This window comes from Osmerus mordax, chromosome 21 (assembly GCF_038355195.1).
Source record: "Osmerus mordax isolate fOsmMor3 chromosome 21, fOsmMor3.pri, whole genome shotgun sequence".
In the NCBI taxonomy this organism is placed as follows: Eukaryota; Metazoa; Chordata; class Actinopteri; order Osmeriformes; family Osmeridae; genus Osmerus; species Osmerus mordax.
Genome location: NC_090070.1, coordinates 10,706,887 through 10,726,279, shown reverse-complemented (window position 1 = coordinate 10,726,279; position 19,393 = coordinate 10,706,887). Strand labels below are relative to the sequence as shown.

Genomic DNA, 19,393 nt, shown 5'->3' with positions numbered 1-19,393 from the left:
CGCTTTCCTCACATGTGTGTGTGTGTGTGTGCGTGCGTGTGTGCGTGTGTGTGTGTGTGTATCTCTGTCCCCTCAGCCGTACTGTTCCCTCCACCTCCACCTCCACGTTTCCGCCAACCCCTACACGTCTGGGAACATCGCCAGTAAGGACTCGGCTCCAGGAATCATCATGGCTTCAGGTAGGTGGAGAAGGAGATGAAGTCGGTGGGAATACCCGAGTTTGCTCACGACACTTGTTTGTTTTCTCACCAACAACCTTTAGCTAAGCCTGCCTGGGTGGGTTTGAATGTCGAAGGGTTAGGTTTGGAACGGTGAATGTCAGATCTTTTTTATTTTTTTATTTTTTCTTCAAACTTATCGTTCTTTCTTTTGATTTCCTGAATTGGTTCCATGCGAAGCTCCTGGCGTGCTTTCAGAGCTCGCCGTGTCCAACGTTGGAGGATGCTGCCCATTGGTGTCATAGAAATGTCTTCAGCCCAGACGAAAATGGGTCAAAGAGAGTCCCAAAGTGTAACTTCATCCATGTGTTGAACACAGATGGACTCGGCTAAGTGTGACCCTGGAGACTTGGAGTGGGAGCGCAACATTTTAGAGAGCGTTTGTTACTCTCTCTCTCTCTTAAAGTGCCTTCTCCTATTCAAGTATGAGAACAGCTCAACTCAACTGACAGCTTAACAACTTTGTACTATGCAGCGCATCGCTGCTAACGAGACAAAGACACACGCTTGACATGTGACGAGATATGACATGTGGTCATGTCTCCCAGCCTGCGGGGGCGGCTTGTGTTTCTTGTTGTCTCCTTGTTCAGCCTCCCACGTCACCAGGCGGCTGCTCCACCCACACCGGCAGCAGACAGCATGGCTTGTGTCACCTCGCGTTTGAGGAGAAACCCCCAAAAACACTGGAGTAGTACACGTACACACACACACACACAGTCATACCCAGAACAACAGCCATCAAAACTATTCCTTCTAAGCAGCTCGACTTTGCCCATACTCAGGGGGGCGCTCGTCGCTCACGGTGCCTTAGCGGAGCGAAACCAGGAAGTGGGGGAAGGAGGATGAGACTATGGGTCCCCTCGGTGACATGTCACCTGTGTTCTCCTTCCTCCATGTCAGGAAATGGGGCGGAACTCCATGTGACAGTTCTCCTCAGACCTATGGAGTCACGGAAGGGACAAGTTTAAGACAGAAATTGGGCTTGTGGACGATTTGTTGGTGGTCTCTGAGTCGTCATTTTTAAGGTTTTAGGATATGTTTTTTTTTCTGACCACAAGCAGCCCTGAGCAGGACTGTCCTTGAGGCCTGGGTCCAAATCTTTTTATTTTCAGTAAATTTCACAAACATCTACATTTTAGTTTTTAGGTTGATGTTTTTTCGTGGCTAAACCATAAGACCAGCTTTAGTCATTGTAGCAGTTTATTAACCCTAACCCTGTCTTACTGATCCAAGGTAGTAATGAAAATACAGCATATGGTAAGAGTTTCCTTTCTACTCAATCATGTTTGTCCTTCCCCAGAAGCCATATGTCCTTCTATTCAAATCTAGCTCCTAATCTAATAAACGTTTATATTCCCAGTGTTAATCAAGGCGATTCAGAGAGCCGCGGCGATCTAGATACAAATCTGTTTCACCCTCAAGGAGATTCCTGATCAGCCGCGTCTTTGGCATTCCACCTCAAACCATTAACCCCCCCCCCCCCCCCCTTCTCGTCCTCCCTACCCCCCTCTCCCTCCCTCCCTCATTCTCTAGGCTCCATTGGTGCAGAGCTGTCCACCAGCAACGTGAGCATGTTCATCACGTCTGACGCCGGAAACACCTGGAGACAGGTGAGCATCGCTGCAGCCTCTACCCACACAGCCTCTACCCACACAGCCTCTACCCACACAGCCTCTACCCACACAGCCTCCTCCCCACAGCAGCCTCTCCCCACAGCAGCCTCCCCACAGCATCCTCTCCCCACAGCCTCCTCCACACAGCAGCCTCCACACAGCCTCCTCCCCACAGCCTCCTCCCCACAGCAGCCTCCCCACAGCAGCCTCCCCACACAGCCTCCTCCCCACACAGCCTCCTCCCCACAGCCTCCTCCCCACAGCCTCCTCCCCACAGCAGCCTCCCCACAGCCTCTTCCCCACAGCAGCCTCCTCCCCACAGCAGCCTCCCCACAGCCTCCTCCCCACAGCAGCCTCCCCACAGCCTCTTCCCCACAGCAGCCTCCTCCCCACAGCAGCCTCCCCACAGCAGCCTCCCCAGAGCGCCTGTGCGTCGAGAGCCGTTTATCCCAAACCAAGGACGTTGCGGTGGCGAGGAGAGCTCAGCCCCCAGGCACACACAGGCCACAAGCCTGCTGTAGCCGTTCACCCGGACCTCCGTTAGCTTTCTATTAGCTTAGTTTGTTTTCCTGAAGGTCACACACAGAATTAAGGACCCAGTTAAGAACCGAAAGAACTGATATGACGATATGAACCAGGGAAACAGCACCAAGACAGCACTACATGGAGTTCAGAGCCTCACAGAAAGACAGTCACACACCAGATACCCCCCCCCCCACACACACACACACACACACCTCAGGCATGAAAAAAGAAAAAATATTCGCCCCATGCCAGTGTTTTTAGTGGAGGATAATCAGATGAGATCGCAGGAGTAATTTGATCCAGAGTCCCTCACGGTGCCTACAGGTGCCCCTCTCCTCGTCTGACAGCCCACTGCTTACATTTACTGGGCTTGTTTCTAATTAAACATGTAGATGGGAAATAATTAATCTAAGATTGATGTCACACACACCTCTGTACGATGCCTTTGTGTGTGTGTGTGTGTGTGTGTGTGTGTGTGGATGTATTATCAGGACATATTATGGTCGTGCTGATTTGAGGCATAACTCATTTGTGTGTTAGTTGTGTGTGTGTGTATGTGTGCGTGTGTGTGTGTGAGAGCATCTGTGGGTGTCTATCTGTGAGGATGGATTTCATAAACATTAAAGTCCACTCCCAGTCAGAGCCGTCAAGGTAATGAGTGATGGAGTGGAAACCGCAGAGTTGCACCTATTCCTCTTCGCCTTTTTAGATCTTCGACGAGGAGTACGCTGTGCTCTACTTGGATCAAGGCGGGGCCCTAGTGGCAATACGACACACTCCACTTCCCATCAGGCACCTATGGTGAGTCACTGACAGAGAAAAAAAAAAAAGAAACATAGGTTGCTTGTGTAACTTTTCCCAAATTTTTTTTGAAAGTAACAAAAAGAACGCAAATCGAGCCGTGCTCACTTACACACACGCACTAGCGCACACAAGCACTCACACAAACACAGATTCATACATACACTCACACACATTAATACGCACAGGCACATATTCATGCACAATGTGAGCCAAATGAGTGTGTCAGAGTACACAGAGTCATTATTGTAATTCAGACCCAGTGATGCGTGGGTTTATATCACTCCTTTGACAATTGTCATTCAATTTCACCTTTCGTGTTTGAACTTGGCATTAGCCGTTTTTTTTTTTTACATCCGCTGTTCACACACTGCATCGCCGCAGCTGAATATGAAACGCAGAGTTGTTAAGCAACTCTCTCATATGATTAGTTTCTAAGATTAGCATCGCGGCCGCGTGCGGCGCCCTGTTGGAGTCTTTCCGCCAGGCTCCAAACTCGGCTCGTCACGTCTGATATCTCCTCAGGTTTTTAGAGGACCTTGGCTTCGTCTTTTTTTTTTTTTTTTTTTCACCGTCATGTGTGTTGCGATTCCTTTCAGGTTGAGCTTCGACGAGGGTCGGCAGTGGAGCAGATACAGCTTCACGTCGTCGCCGCTGTTCGTGGACGGGGTTCTGGGCGAGCCGGGGGAGGAGACGCTCATCATGACGTAAGACAACGAGGAAGTCTGTTTTTCCCCCCCGTTTGTTTTCTTTTCACCGATGTCAGATAACGAGGCGGAAGGAGAGAAGACAGGTGTTTGGGTTGTCACGTCACTGTGCATGTGTGGGAGAGATTTTTGGACAATTCATCTAGATTCAACGGGCTTGACTGACCGCCCCCCGTCGCCTCCCCCCCGTCGCCTCCCCCCCGTCCCCTCCCCCCCGTCCCCTCCCCCCCGTCCCCTCACCCCCGTCCCCTGTCCCCCTTTCGTGAATAAAATAGATTTCTCCCAAGGTCTACCTAACATCAAAACTGTCTGTCTGGAGATTGCGATCACAGGAGGTCAATGGGGCTCTAGCCGGCGACAGCCGAGCTGTCCATTTGAAGAACATGAGAAAAATGATCAAAAAATAAAGCTGAAAAGTCAGTCTCGAACAAGAACTGAAAGTTATAACGGCATATGAAGCAGGCAGTTTAAAACATAGTTTTCAGGACACATCGAGTTTGACATAAAGACAACATCCAGAATGTGAGGAGGCCCCGACGTGAGAGTCAGCGGTGCATGAGGTCCTCCTCACACCACAGAAAGAGAGATGAGGATCTAGCTTTCCCTACATCTATGTTTGATGCCACCGTCGCAGTGCCAGACAGCTAACTTTGTAGTCTATGGCAGGATGACTGGCCACAAGCTGTCAGCAGAGCGGGAGAGGAGAGGCAGGGTGGAGAGGAATAAGGGATGGGAAAAGAGAGAGAGACAGAGAGAAGGAGCGAGAGACAGAGAGGAGAGAGAGACAGAGAAGGAGAAATACATAGAGAAGGAGAGACAGACAGAAGGAGAGAGACAGAGAAGGAAAGAGAGACAGAGAGAAGGAGAGAGAGACAGAGAGAAGGAGAGAGAGACAGAGAGAAGGAGAGAGAGATAAAAGGAAAGAGAGACAGAGAGAAGGAGAGAGACACGGAGTGTGCGACGGAGGAAGGAGAGAAAAGGGATGAGGGATGGCGTTCTGGCTAGAGGTCTCTTGGCGACACACTTCTCTGAGCCCAACCGGCAGGCAGAGACACGAACCTTCGCCGTTTTATAAGAAATGGCAGGTCCCTGGTGATGAGCTTGTGCCTCTCTCTCTCTCTGAGATGTGCCATTAGTCCTCATTAGACACCCCACACCATTTTCGTATCCATTTGTAATGATTTTCACAAAAATTGACAGTCACAAGCCAGCGCCTCAGTCGGTTAATTGATAGATTGATTGTGATGAATTTGTTGTTGGATAGATACTGAGAGAGGGTCACTTCAGACAGAGCCCCCCCCCCCCACACACAGGATTTACACTAATAACAGATATTTATTTTCTCATCTTTTTCCTTCATAACCTTGAATATAGGTTGGGCTGAATCTGTGGTAGCTCTGGGACTGTTGTACTGTGTGAGACCAGGGAACACTGCTTGGATGGTGGTAGGAGTCCATTAGTTTCCACCCAAAGGAGAGCTTACATTATTCACTTTTTTTAAGGTCACACTTGGCTCAGACCTTTCTTCTTCAATGACATCTTTCGGCAAGACCGTACCTCCCTGTAGTGTTCGTGCCGTCTGTACCATTAGCCACACTCTCGTCAGAGTGGGCACCTTGCATAGTCCCTGTCAGTGTCGGTGCCAAGGCTGTGTTTGGCTGTTTGCAGGATATTCGGCCATGTCAGTCACCGGTCAGAGTGGCAGCTGGTCAAGATCGACTTCAGGTCCATTTTCAACAGGAGGTGCACAGAGGGGGATTATCAAACCTGGCACCTGCATGACCAGGTAAGGGTCTTACTGCCTGCCTGCCTGCCTGTCTGTCTGTCTGTCTGTCTGTCTCACTGACCGACCTTGTAAGCACGAGCTGGTTATCCAAAAGATCTCTTTTGATGCGAGAGTCGTTGGTTTGGTTCTTAAATACATTACATTTACATTTAGTCATTTAGCAGACGCTCTTATCCAGAGCGACTTACAGTAAGTACAGGGACATTCCCCCGAGGCAAGTAGGGTGAAGTGCCTTGCCCAAGGACACAACGTCAGTTGGCATGACCGGGAAGCTGGTTTATTCGTATCTTGTGTGGATAGACATCTCCCAGCATCATGCTATTCCACACATAAAGTAAGTTCCGTGTCCTTGGCAGTAGCAAAACACGCCTTCTCATCTTTATTCTGAGGGCTTCACCAGAACCATCCCCACTCTGGGAGAAAGCATCATCCTAATAAGACGCGTTCAAAAAGATGTCAAAGTTTTAGCCAAATTAAATCAAGTTAAATCTGTGCAAGTCCATGCCTTGGAAGCACTCCCCTCTCTTACTATTCCGTTGACTGAGAGGTCAGACACAGCGATATTCCTTGATCTCGTCCAAGGCCGTTTGACCGAGTGCAGTTTCATCACCTCGTTTGGCTGCCTCTCTCCTATTTGCTCGAGCTGTGTATGGCGGTGCACACCATGACTTGACAGATCTCTTAGCCCGGAAAGCACTTTAGCATATTCTCCTTTAATCCCTTGTTGCTGCTTTAAGCACTGTATGAAGCCTTCCCTAAAACACGGTGGACTCTTCCAACCCCAGAGTTGCAAACTGAACCTAGCCCGGCAGGCCCTGAGCCAAATGACGAGCTGGGGGCAGCATCCAGCTTGTGAGTGGTGCTGGTTTTAATAAGCTTAGACACCCCGACCCCCTCCCCCTAGAAACCTACAGACTGAAATACATCACGTGGAAGTGGGCATTGTGGCCAGAGGGAGGGGTTTGGCTCGAGGAAACACTTTAGGGGCCCAGAACTCAAAACAGAGAAGACCTCGGTGTGGGTGTAAACTCTTAGAGGGGGTTCGGCACATTGTGTTTGGGGTTTGTCTCATCTAGAATTCAGAGTATCTCACTACTGACACCTATTGCTGAGACAAAGAAAACTCCCTGTAGGCCTTGTAGTGGTGTAATGAAACAGGATATACGCTGATAGAAAGAGTGCTCTTGAGTTGAGAGTCTAAACGTTCTAGATATACAGTTTTGACTTTTTATTCATAGACGGCTCAGAGGTAGATGGGCATCAGGTTCTATTGCCAGTTTTTATTCATCCGTGACAAATCCACGGACAGAAAAAAAGAAAACCGAATTTTCAGAAACAGCTCATGTAACTGCTGAGGTGTGAAAGGCAGAATGTTGAGATAGCCCTCACACAACAAAGCTGCAGTTGACACGGCAGACACTGGCAGAGTTTGGACAGATTACAAGCCAAAGGAAAGAAAAACAAATCTATTCATACTGCACCGTGGAACGAATGCACTCAGTAAAAAAAATCTACGCCTTTTCTAATACAAATGAATATCTGATTGGTCCTCAGGGAGAACCCTGCATCATGGGAGTGAAAAGAATCTACCGGAAGCTGAAGCCAATTGCCAGGTGCGTTATGGGTAAGACGTACTCTGTGACGATGACCTCGGGCCCCTGCGACTGCACAGAGAGGGACTTTGAGTGGTGAGTGACCATTTATTACCAAGTATATCATATCCTAACAAATTGTAATCAAAAGGTATAGGATTTTCAGTTAAAAATACATGTTTTAAAAACTGTGGAAAGGTTTTTTTAACCTGTTGGTTTACAACATAAACTAATAACTCTATTTGAATCGCATAAATTGTACTTTGGGGTAAGACTTTGGTATCGATACCATGTAAATATATTTATGTCAAACGTAAAGACGTGAGTAAGAAAGTAAAAGCCAAAAGCAGAGGATGAAAAGATAAGAGATCACCGTCATGGTTACGGTGCTTCAGATTAGAATTGCAGAGGAACTTGGGCTCATTCTCTTTGGAGGCTGCCCCTGCTAAATGGAAAGCAGTCAGCTGCTCAACTCCAAGCTGTGTGTGTCAAGGAATGAAGGGAAAACACACACACAGTCCTGCCAGATCCATGTCTGGCAAAGAGATGTGTGTGTGTGGACATGTACGCGTGCATTTATACTAGTGTGTGTGTGTGTCTTTAAGAGTGGGTCTCTCCTTGAATGACACCCTGCTCCATACAAAGCACTGCTGCCTTTGTAGCTTCTGCCAGTGTACTTTTCACTAAACAAGCTTAAAAAGCAGGATTAGCCAAAACGTACTTCTTCAAAACCCATTTTCTTTGAATCATGAGCCTTATTAATATGTGCTTTTGTCTTGGTAATTCCCAAATTCGAGGGCCCCTTGAGTGATGCAGTGCCGAGAAGGAGCTTCCTTTGAGACTATAAATCATCAGGCTTAATAGCTTTCATTAACAATCACAACACTTCTGCATCTGTGAGCATGTAGCACTAATTGGGGCAATTTGTTTCCATCATTTTGGGGACGCGCAACTACGTTGCCTTTTAATTTGTAGGACAAACAACTTGGGGCAAGATCCCGCCCCCCCCCCCCCCCCAAAAAAAAAAACTTAGGCATGTCAAGTTTTCTGTGCGATCAAACTCTCTTTCATCGAGTCAATAACGTTCCTTTCCCCCCAGTCAAAGACTCGTTGAAATACAAATCATGTCGAATCTAAGGCTCGTTGTGGCAAGCGTTCTACCTAAATGTGCCGTTTTTAATTATTAATCCCCAGGAGATTGTTGGACATCTTTGGAGTCGCTATCAAAAGTATCTGCCCTTATGAGCATTCATTTTTTTTGGGGGGGGGGTGTGTGGTCCAAACGCTACAGCGACTACGGCTATGAGAGGCGTGCCGACAGCAAGTGCACCCCTGCCTTCTGGTTCCAGGCGTCCACCATGTCCAGGAGCTGCACCACCGGGACTACGTTCCTCAACAGCACCGGGTAAACGGTCGACCCCACGGTCAAGTGTTTATACAGAAGAAAAACTACAGTTGCTCGCTCGAAAAGTAGACCAAGAACTAACCATTAGTATATTATAACCCAGATATGACCCCCCCCACACACACACACACACACATTTACATTTAGTCATTTAGCAGACGCTCTTATCCAGAGCGACTTACAGTAAGTACAGGGACAATCCCCCAGAGGCAAGTAGGGTGAAGTGCCTTGCCCAAGGACACAACGTCATTTGGCACAGCCGGGGATCGAACCAACAACCTTCTGATTAATAGCCCGACTCCCAAACCACTCAGCCATCTGACCCCCCCCCCACACACACTATCCATCCTCCCTCAGCCACACCTACACAGCGCCTACAGAGTTGTCGGTGTTACCTGCCGTGCGTGACTCCGAGGCGTGTGTGACCCGTGTGGTGGTCCCTCAGCTACAGGAAGGTGGTGTCCAACAACTGCACTGCCGGGGTGATAGCGGAGTACACGGCCCGGAGGCAGCACTGCCCCGCCCAGGCCCCCAGAGGCCTGCACCTGGTCACCAGCGAGGGGACGCTGACCGCCACCCTGGCAGCCAACATCACCTTCCTAGTCTTCCTGGAGGAGGTATGGTCTTTGGGGGCCACACATGGGATTTGTCCGTGTTGAGGTTTGGGCTGTAGGCTGGTGTGTGTCTCTCTCTCCACTCTTGTTCGAAATATGTTTTTTTGTTTTTAACGGGTGTAAAAATTGTCGTCCGAATTAGCCGCTCTGTCGTTAAACCCCTAAGAGCTTTTTTAGTTAGCGTGAGAAGTCGTTCCAAGTTCCTTTGCTCGCTTCCTGTTTATTTGTAGACTTGTTGTTGACGTTTATTTATTTTTTATCCCTTTCTCGTTTCCACGGCTGCCGGACGTGAAGGGAGACGGGGCCAGGACGAGCGTCACGCTGGACTTTGGGGATGGCCACGCTCTGACCTACTCCAACGTGAGCTCCATCGAGGAGGGGATCAAGCACGTGTACAAGGCGGTGGGGATCTACCGCGTGACCGCCACGGGGGAGAACGCCCTGGGCTCCGAGAGCGTGACCCTCTACCTCCATGTCACCTGTGAGTTTGCGCAGCTGGGTGGGGTCTGGGAAGGCAAGCGTGGGAAGAGAGTCTGTCTGGGAACAGTGAATCTGTCAGTGTCTTGTTTTCCATAAAAAATGTAATAAAAATCAAAATGTATATAGTAATAGCTAATCAGAAAGTACAAGTTTTAAGAGCTTTAAAAATGTTGAATTCACAGGAACTGAGGCCGTTCACATGTAGTAAGACTAATCCCGCATGTTGCATTCGGTGCTTCACAAACAAACCGAGTTAACACAGAATGCTAGAGACTGAATCCGATTAGGATTCCACTCAAGTCCCACTCCCCTTCAGGCTAGAGCCCTTCCCTACCTAACATGGAAGTCACTCCTGCCTCCAGTGTGACTGAGCTGTGTACTGAGGTGTGTGTGTGCGTACGTGCAAGCAAGTGTGTGTTAGCTGACCACCCCCTGGTGTATTGAGGCTTGACAGATGTAACAGAGCTGACTTATTGATCAGGGGCGCACGAAGGCTCTCCAATCTGTCAATCGGATGTGCCAGCTGTATGAATGAGGGCCGTGCGGGAACAGCAGTGCCAGGGATGAGGAATAACACCCAGATGGTGGCAGCCGACAGTCCCTGAGCTTAGCCACATCCAACACAACTTTTATTTTTTATTTTAAGTTCTGCCTTTTCTGGAGGACAACATTGCTGGGAAATATACTGACAGTCTTTCGAGAAGGAGTGATTGTACGGTACACACTGCACTTTGCTAAGTGGGTTTAGCGTCAACGTTCAGTTTTTTGGTGTGCTTGTTTTTGCAGTTGAACGTCCCGTGAAACGGGTCTGCATTTGTGTGTTTCATTGAAACAGTGGTGTCTTTGAGCTTAGAGGCGGCTGACGTGTTTGTGCATGCGTGCGTTGTGAGCAGGTCCACTGGAGTATATCCATCTCTCAGCCCCCTTCGTTGCGGTGAAGAACAAGGAGGTGAACCTGACTGCTGTGCTGTGGCCCAACCAAGTGGGAACCGTCACGTACATCTGGTGGTTTGGAAACAACACTGAGGTACACCATAATCTGGGAAAAACAAAACACTTTTTTACCAGAAATAAAGTCGCTTAAGAACTCATTTCCTCATTAGACCTGACCATGACGCTTCTCAGTTTACTATGTTTTAAAACAGAACAGTGAGAAATGTTTTTAGACTAGGCTAAAAACGACCAACTACTAAAACTACTAAGCTGTAGTTTTTCTTGGGTGGTATAAAACACTACAGCGGTGGATTACGATGAACAGAAGTACGGTAGATCTTCCCCAGCAAGACAGACCGATCCTACATTAGCATCCCCCCAGCCATTTGAAAAGTAAATAAAGACGTTTTAACAGGTACAACTGTATGTGCCGGTGTGTGACGCAGTCAACCCTCCACAGACAGACTCTGCGGCGCAGCCGTGATCACCACTGCGTGTGTCCCTGCCTGGCTGACACCTCTGTAGTGTAAATAACGACTGTGTGAGATGTTAACCAGGTTGATAAGGGTCTCCCTCGGGACACGCTCTCTCCCTCTCTCTTTGTGCTTCTCTCTCCCGCCTCCTCGGTTCCCCCGGTCTTTGTGAATCCACAGCCAGTGATTACCCTGGAGGGGAGTGTGCCATGCGTGTTCTCCAGGGAGGGTATCAACACTGTCACTGTGCAGGTGTCCGCCGGGAACAGCATCCTGCAGGACAGGAAAACCATCGCCGTCCATGGTGACACACACACACACACACACAAACACACACAAAACCACACAAACTGTTACTGTACTCCACTGTGGGTTTTGAAACCCGTGTAAACAAACCGACAGGTCATTAAAATAAAGCATCTGCCTGTTTACATAGAAACATAACACACGTTGTAGACATCTTATTCCTTTCAAGAAAAAAAAAGAAAAGGCCAGCTCATCGAAAGGTACAAAGCGTTTCTGCCTCTTAAACGAGACGCTGTTCTCGCTGTCCCTGTAGAATACTTCAAGTCTCATCTCCTCGCCTTCTCGTCTAACCTGGACGAGCACAACCCTGACGTGGTGGAGTGGAGGCTGGATGTGAGCAGGGTCATCAAAGCCTCCATGGTCCAGGTGAGTCGGATGCAAAACAAAGTTGAGCTGCGTTCACCGGCCCGACTCCTCCCATGGTTTCATCTCTGCTCCATGCTGGAAAGTTCACCTGACATGCCAGGTCATAGACAACCTCCCTGCCAGGTCATAGACAACCTCCCTGCTGCTTAACAGCCCCTGCAGCTCTTTCACCATGGCAAACACAGCAGGAATGGAAGGTTAAAACTCAAGGGTCGCCTTACCACACCTACTCAGTGATCCCAGATCCCACGGATATAAATTAGAAGTTTTATGACATACAGGATGAACCTACAACGCGGGGGAAAAAACTAACATTTCAAGTACATTATGATTGCTTTGCCACCAGTTTGTTGGTTGCATTGAACCCAGAAATAGATGGTTTGTGAGTTCAGGGTCGTCTCTGTGGGGTATTATCCAGCTGGCACAGATGTACCGAAGGATAAATCAGTAAAGGGTGTCTGTCTGGGGTGGTGGGGGTGTGCTGATTTGATGGTGCGATGGTCCCTCTGAAAGTCACACAAGGGCCGGGGGTCAGAGGGCCTCTTCATCATGTGTACTCGTGGCATGCCTGTAGATACTGTAGGCTATATTTCTGAATGTGGTTTGAAATGGACTATTGTGGAGTGACCCAAGGCCATGCTTTATTTGATCGAAACATCCTTGACACGACGGATGAATCTCTCTCGCTTTTTACGAGGTCACATAATGCTGCCACGAAAACGTCTCAAGCAGGGTAATCAGACTGTAATCTGAACGGGTGTATAGTTCGACGTCTCTCGGTGAACATCTCTACCTGTTCTGACTGAAATGAGAGAATTCTTGGTGTTGCGAATGCACTTTTTAACAATGTCAAGTTTCTCTTCCTCATTCTCTTCTTCTTCTTCCCTCCAGGCTTCTGGGATCCGGGAAGACAGGCTGCTCGTCACAGTCCTCCCAGGGTTGCCCACGGCAGCAGAGTTTTTCCTCCTGCCAGACAAGGAGTTCACAGAGGGGAAGCCAGAGAAGAGCTCTGCTCACTTAGACCAGGTGACGGAACACCCAGAGAAGAGCTCTGCTCACTTAGACCAGGTGACGGAACACCCAGAGAAGAGCTCTGCTCACTTAGACCAGGTGACGGAACACCCAGAGAAGAGCTCTGCTCATTTAGACCATTACATTTACATTTAGTCATTTAGCAGACACTCTAATCCAGAGCGACTTACAGTAAGTACAGGGACATTCCTCCGAGGCAAGTAGGGTGAAGGTGCTTTGCCCAAGGACACAACGTCATTTCGCATGACTGGGAATCGAACCGGCAACCTTCTGATTACTAGCCCGATTCCCTAACCGCTCAGCCACCTGACTCCCCAGACCAGGTGAGGGAACATCCATCGTTGTGCCCAGTGGACCACTGAAGCGTAGATCGATTAGATGGGACGGATTGGAAAACAATGATTGTGAAAGAGAAGGAAGTGTTTCCGTGGTAACTCTGTCCTTGGACTTACCGCTCTGCAAGTGTTAGAAACAAAATGGCCTCTTCCTGCCAGTAGAGGTCAGTGTTGTTCCACCAAGACACACAGGCGTAGTTCCAGAGCACACTGGACGAATTTCAACCAGACTCATCTGTACAATACGTGTGACAAGCTTTCAGAAGTAATCATCAGTGATGACTTAAACTTCCTTTAAAACCTGGGATGGGGGTCGGCGGTGGTTTTTCATAGGACTATAATTCCAGACAAAGAATGTGTCAGGTCTGATCAGGCCACTAAATCACAGCGTTATCAAGATGGGCCGCATTAGCTTGGGAGCCTCATATAACAGATAATGAATGAACTATAATAAAATCAGATGTGCTTCTCATGGGAAGCAGAAACGGGGAAAAGAACAGGGAGGAAATTAAATAGATTTTCCTCCCTTCATTAGTTTCTTTCAAACCTGCCTGATTGCTCAGGAAAAACCCTCCCTTACAAAGAGTTTGCCGATAAATCTTCATTCAAGGTTGGCATCTTGAAAGTGTAATGTTTGGACCGCTTATTACAACGTATAATAGATTTACTGACCCTGATACACAGGCAGAAAAAGTAATTATTCAAATTGTGGTCTAATTTTAAACTCATAAGAAACAAGGAGTTAGGGGAAGAAGGACTAGAGAAATTACTTGTATCACAATTAATTTGGCAAATGAGATTAACGAAGCCTCGCAAATAAAATGAAATGGGTGTATGGGGGGGTGGGGGATTTTTGTAGCTGCGGTAGGGTTTTCATCTCCTGACCGCTTCACGAGTCCTGCTTTGGGGTGGACCCTGATTGTACAGTATTCCGAGTAAGTTACAAGTTATATTGTATAATATTACAATCAATATTATACTTAAGGAAAATGTTCAATCGACGGAAAATATATTTCAGTATAAACTATATGTATCAGCCCAATATACACACTTGGGTCAGGTTATGGTCCAGCCAGATAGAGCTCACCCTGGCCATTTTTTACGGTTCACCTTCCGGTCAGGGTGATTTGCTTGATTCATGTCAAAGTAGCATGTTCCTGGAGGTAGAAGGTTTCAGCCCCATGCATCATGTAGACAGAGCTGGATGGAACCCCATCTGATCTCCCCTCGCCACGGATACTGTATTTCACTTTAAGTGGGGCTCTTGGAGGAAGAGCTGCGTAAAGTGAGGTTTGGTCGGGCCATGGCCGCCGGGCACGCGATCAAAAGCGTCGGAGGAGGACTGTCAGCGAGACTCGAAGATGAAAAGTGACAAGCGGCACACATAGCTAGCGCTTGCTGTGTCAGCGTCACGTCGAGATCTTTTTAAGGAGTTTGTTATTTTTCCAAAACGGAAGCTAGCTAGTTTTAGTTCGCTTCCGTTACCTAGCAACCTAGCATACTATAGCGTTTGTCATATAGTTTTTGTCTATCGGAAAATAGTCGGTTGGAATGTTTAGAATCACATATGTGTGACGCTACTCCTTAACGGGTTAAAGCAGCTACGTTAAAGATGTCGTCTTTGTATCCCCATACAGCTGTCTGAGGTCTTGCTCAGCGCCCTCAATCAGAACCTGGTTCAGTTCACCCTGCGACCAGGGGTCCAAGTCACTGTGTACGCAGCTCACTTGTCAGCAGGTAAGTCCTGCTCAGAACCGGATTCTTCCACTTAGTTTCAATCTTCTAGCTCGACTACTCCACATTATTGGGACATAACAATTGAGTCAGTTGACAGGTACAGAGTGATGTAGAAAGAGTGAGTCAGGTGTTTTTTTTTTTTTATGTTGCCCCAGTAACTAACGACCCCAACCCTGTGTGTGATTGGCTCCCCACCATAGCTACACAGAGACATTCAGAGAGTGAGCATCGTTACAAGTATGTGTGCCTGTTCCTATTGGGGATGCTGCTTCAGTCCTAAGGGGCTTATAAGCTAAAGAGTAAGAGAAGTCAATACTATAACACTGTATTCCACCCAAAAATGTATTTTTCATATTTGAATGAACGAATAACAAGGCATCAACGTTAATCTGAAAACCCCGGCTTCTAAGTGCATGACTGTGTCTGTGTGGTTTGGCTACCTGCTTGGGTCATTGAACAGGTGTCAGTCGCCGTGTATACAGTACTTTGCGACTCTTGTCTCCCATCTCTGCAGCTCCCCTAGTGGACACCAGCGAGAACCACAGCGGCTCGGCCATGCTAATGCTGCTATCGGTGGTGGTTGTGGGTTTAGCGATATTTGTCATCTACAAATTCAAAAGGTACAGTGTTTATGAAACGGCACAGGGTTCGAGATGTTACACATCAATTGAGCAAAGAGAGGTTTATAACTATGCATGGAAGTTCCTGGCAGGTTTAACAACAGCAAAACTGCCGAAACGTTCGCCTGTAGCCTACACCCTGTCAAGGGGGAAATTAGCCTTTCTCACAGTTCTAACCGCAGACATTCTTAGAATCATTTGTGTCTGGGCATTCTGGGAAAAAAAAAAAATGTCAGTCAGGCCTCAGGCATTATCAATATTTAGCCCTTTGAGCTTGGCTAGTTGACCTTTATGAAATGTAACATGTTCTCTGTTCACCCAAGGTGCTGGTTTGGTCAGAAAAGGGCAGCGGGGGTCAATGAGACAAGATCATGAGAAAATAAAGAGAGAGACAAATATCTGGCTATTTGGAAGCAATATTTAAACTGCTTCATCCAGGATACTATTTTGACTTTAAACACAATTCACCTTGAAGCAATATTCTGCGATATACAAACAAGGAATAGAAACAAAACGTCCTATAGGCTTTTCCATCTCCATCCCCGGGCGAACATCCCCTCCTCCCTCTCTCTCTCTTTATTTGCTGTTTTTTGTTCTTTACCTCCCGTCTCATTGTAAATCTTTCCTCAAGGAAGATCCCAGGCCTCAACGTCTATGCGCAAATGCAGAACGAAAAAGAACAAGAAATGATCAGTCCAGCGAGTCCGACAGAGGTCGCCCCGAACTCCCAGAGAGACGTGGCTACTTCATCGGTGTTTCTGGACACAGAGCTTAGTACACGACCCATCGGTGACTACAGATAACCATCTATTCATGCATCAATTTGTTCCTCTATTTTCCTCCTAACTCTTCCCGCTTTCATTACAAACCATTTCTTGTACTTTAATTCTGTTGTTATACTTTGCTATAACCCCCCCACCTTCTCAAAGGTAATCTTTTTTTGACACTTCAAAGTCTGATTTAATAATTGTTCACTCAACTGTCTACTGACTGGCTAATTATGAATGTAATGGTTACAACTTAACTCTCTCTCTCTCTTTGCTTTTAAGGATGTATTAAGCTCCACGCACATGTCAAATTTTCGACGGAACTCCCCACATACATCAACGTTTAAAACTTCAGAAACGAAACAGCAATCCAGAGGTGTCATGGATTTTCTACCATTTTTCTGGACGCAATGGTTTTGAGCTTTATACCTGTGCATGTTGGACCTTGCTGACACTTAACTGTGCTCTGTGAAAACCAGAAGAAACTGTGTACAGGTTTTTTTTTACATATACTGTACATCCATCTAATAAGTCATTTTTATTATGTTTATTTATATAAATTCAACTACATAAGAAGGGGAAAGCCAGCATGAACGAAAAGGAAGAATACTTTTTGGTTTGCTTGAGGGCAAAACGAAACCCACTAAACGCATCTGGGTAGAGCAGGAGAGCGAGTCGGTATTAACAGAGACTTGCAGGCATTTGAAGCTAGTATGAAATCACCATCCTTCAGACCAAGACTATTTTTGGGCTGACGAGGATGAATGAATTCACCTCTCGCCTTGCATACATCAATTCGAATTTTTCAAAATTTGTGATCATTCAAAACATGGATATAAAACAGCCACCCAGCTCTGCCTGACTGTCTGCACTTGTAGGGTTTCCAGTATGAGCATTCAACATCCTTTTGTTATACTCTGTTGTTTACAACAGTAGTGCCCTGTTCATTCCAGAGTATTCTCTGAGGTAGATTATAAAGATAAAACATCCCATTTATTTTATAAATCATGAATGTCAGATCACGTGTATTTTAATAATAAACCGTAAACAAAACAGAAAACACTTTATAAATCCTTGATGTGGCCATTTCGCTTCAGTTTGTCATCTCATTGAAAGCTGTTAATGGCACAAAACATTTTCTATATAGACAGAGGTTATGTTTTATTTCGCTTTCAATCCAGTACGCTAATGATACATACAGGGTTTTGTCGTTTATGGATTCTGACAGTTTTGTTGAACTGTTTAATGTTGATGTTTTAAACAAAAGAATAACTATTTAGATTATATTTTGTTCCTATGTTGTAGCCTGATAGGTCATTTTTTAAATGTTGTGCTGCACAGTACCATAAAACCAAACTATAAGATATACCCAGTTGTAATTTCAAGTCCATCTTCAAATATATACTGGATTTGACTGGACAGACATCTTGTAAAGACATTTCATTTAGGAAGTTGACATTGTCTCAGTCTTAAGTTAGACTCCAATCATGCCCTCTACAAGTAACATCTAAAAGCAAGTACTGTCTAATATATAAGAGTTTACAAGATTACACCTGAAATTATTTGAGACACTATTGAACACGGAACTTGACCAAGTGGGGGGGTGGCGGGGGTTTCTGGGTATTCTAAAAAACCGTAGAGAAATAGAAGTTTAATTCCTGAATACTTAATGTAGCCAGTCAAGCTAAAGGCTGGCTATGGTTGGTGACACATTTAGGCTAATGTCCTTGGCCTTCACCCTCGCTAGCTCATTAGCCCCCCTTGTGAAGAACCAAGAGAAGTAGAGCGAGATGGTACGGCACATGGATGGCTACCTTGTTTCTGAGGAGAACTGGGAAGGCTGTGAAACCCACGTAGACCATCTGACAGACATGAATGTTAGACTGGTCTAGAGTCTTTGAAGGGAATCTGGCCCAGTCATTTAGTGATAATGTAGTTAGTGTGAAATAAAAAGCTTAACACAAACAATATGGACGAACTGTGCAGCATATGCCGTACAAACTAGTTAAGGACAACATAGAATGTAAATTATGATAAATGAGGGGCGACTCGCATGTGATGCCAAAAGACACAAAATTAACAGTTACTAATAGAAGAATTATGGACCTGATACCTTTATTAATGGATTGGTATTGATATACTAATTCCCTTATTGATGAATCCCTGCCCTATCATGTTGCATTGCTGTCTTAAACCATCTAATTGTAAACTTGTTTTGATTGACGATTTATCTTTGATATCTGTTTGAACTAGTAAGGCTAGCCCAGGTTTGGAAATGAAACATGTATATTGGAGACTGCATGTGTGACTTACGTTTTTTAATAATCAGACCTGCTTTCATTTAACTTTTATTTCTATTTGTATGTTTTGATGATTTAAACCAGAATACATGAGTTTCATCTACAGTAGTACAGTATGATGGTGTATACTTTGATTTCATGAGCTGACTTGTATGACAGAAAGCCATCATTTTGTATGATATAAACAACACATCTTACAGAAAACTACATGCAGATTACTTGAACATAAATTTGGCTTTTCTTTCAAAAGTCTTTTCAGAAAAAGTACAAAGACAGGTTTTGCCCCATGTTTGTTTTGTGGCTCCTTAGATCTAATTTTGGCCCAGAAAGTAGGCTACACGGTAAAGGCAGCAGCACCTATGGGCAATACTTATGTCAGAAAGATGCCACCTGACCCTACCTGGTTGAAGTTACCTTGAGGTAGAGGTAACCCTACAACCACTGATCTCAAATCTGATAAACCAGTACCCTCGCTTCTTACTCCTAACTAGAAGGGTCTTAACTCAATCTGATCCTGGGTCAGTTGGTTGTAGAAACCTCTCTCTCTTCTCTTAAATCGAAGCACCTTCTGCCTTTGGATTCCTCAGCTGAACAAAAAACAGCAGCAGGAAGTTGTCAGGTGGAACTTCCTGTGAACGAACGATAATGAAAGGGAACTCTGACCTGCATGTTAGGGACATACTGTGATCAAACCTGGTTTAAAACCCATTTTCAAATACTGTTAAAAGTATTTGATTCCAGTATTTGACCTAGGTCTGAGTGTGACTATCACAGAAGCCAAGT

At 46.2% G+C, this 19,393-nt stretch overlaps 1 protein-coding gene across 1 annotated transcript in view; it reads left to right on the top strand.

Annotated features, from left to right (window-relative positions):
* sorcs1 (sortilin-related VPS10 domain containing receptor 1) overlaps positions 1-17,898 on the top strand; it is an 88,726-nt gene extending 70,828 nt beyond the window's left edge. The window contains 17 exon segments of the mRNA XM_067259137.1: positions 77-179; positions 1,752-1,828; positions 3,066-3,157; positions 3,757-3,864; positions 5,533-5,650; positions 7,205-7,338; positions 8,534-8,647; positions 9,093-9,264; positions 9,556-9,742; positions 10,635-10,768; positions 11,328-11,451; positions 11,707-11,819; positions 12,711-12,845; positions 14,824-14,923; positions 15,438-15,543; positions 16,175-16,332; positions 16,593-17,898. Coding sequence (XP_067115238.1) covers positions 77-179; positions 1,752-1,828; positions 3,066-3,157; positions 3,757-3,864; positions 5,533-5,650; positions 7,205-7,338; positions 8,534-8,647; positions 9,093-9,264; positions 9,556-9,742; positions 10,635-10,768; positions 11,328-11,451; positions 11,707-11,819; positions 12,711-12,845; positions 14,824-14,923; positions 15,438-15,543; positions 16,175-16,332; positions 16,593-16,657 — 2,040 coding nt within the window. The 3' untranslated portion in view covers positions 16,658-17,898.
* Positions 17,899-19,393: the final 1,495 nt, after the last annotated feature.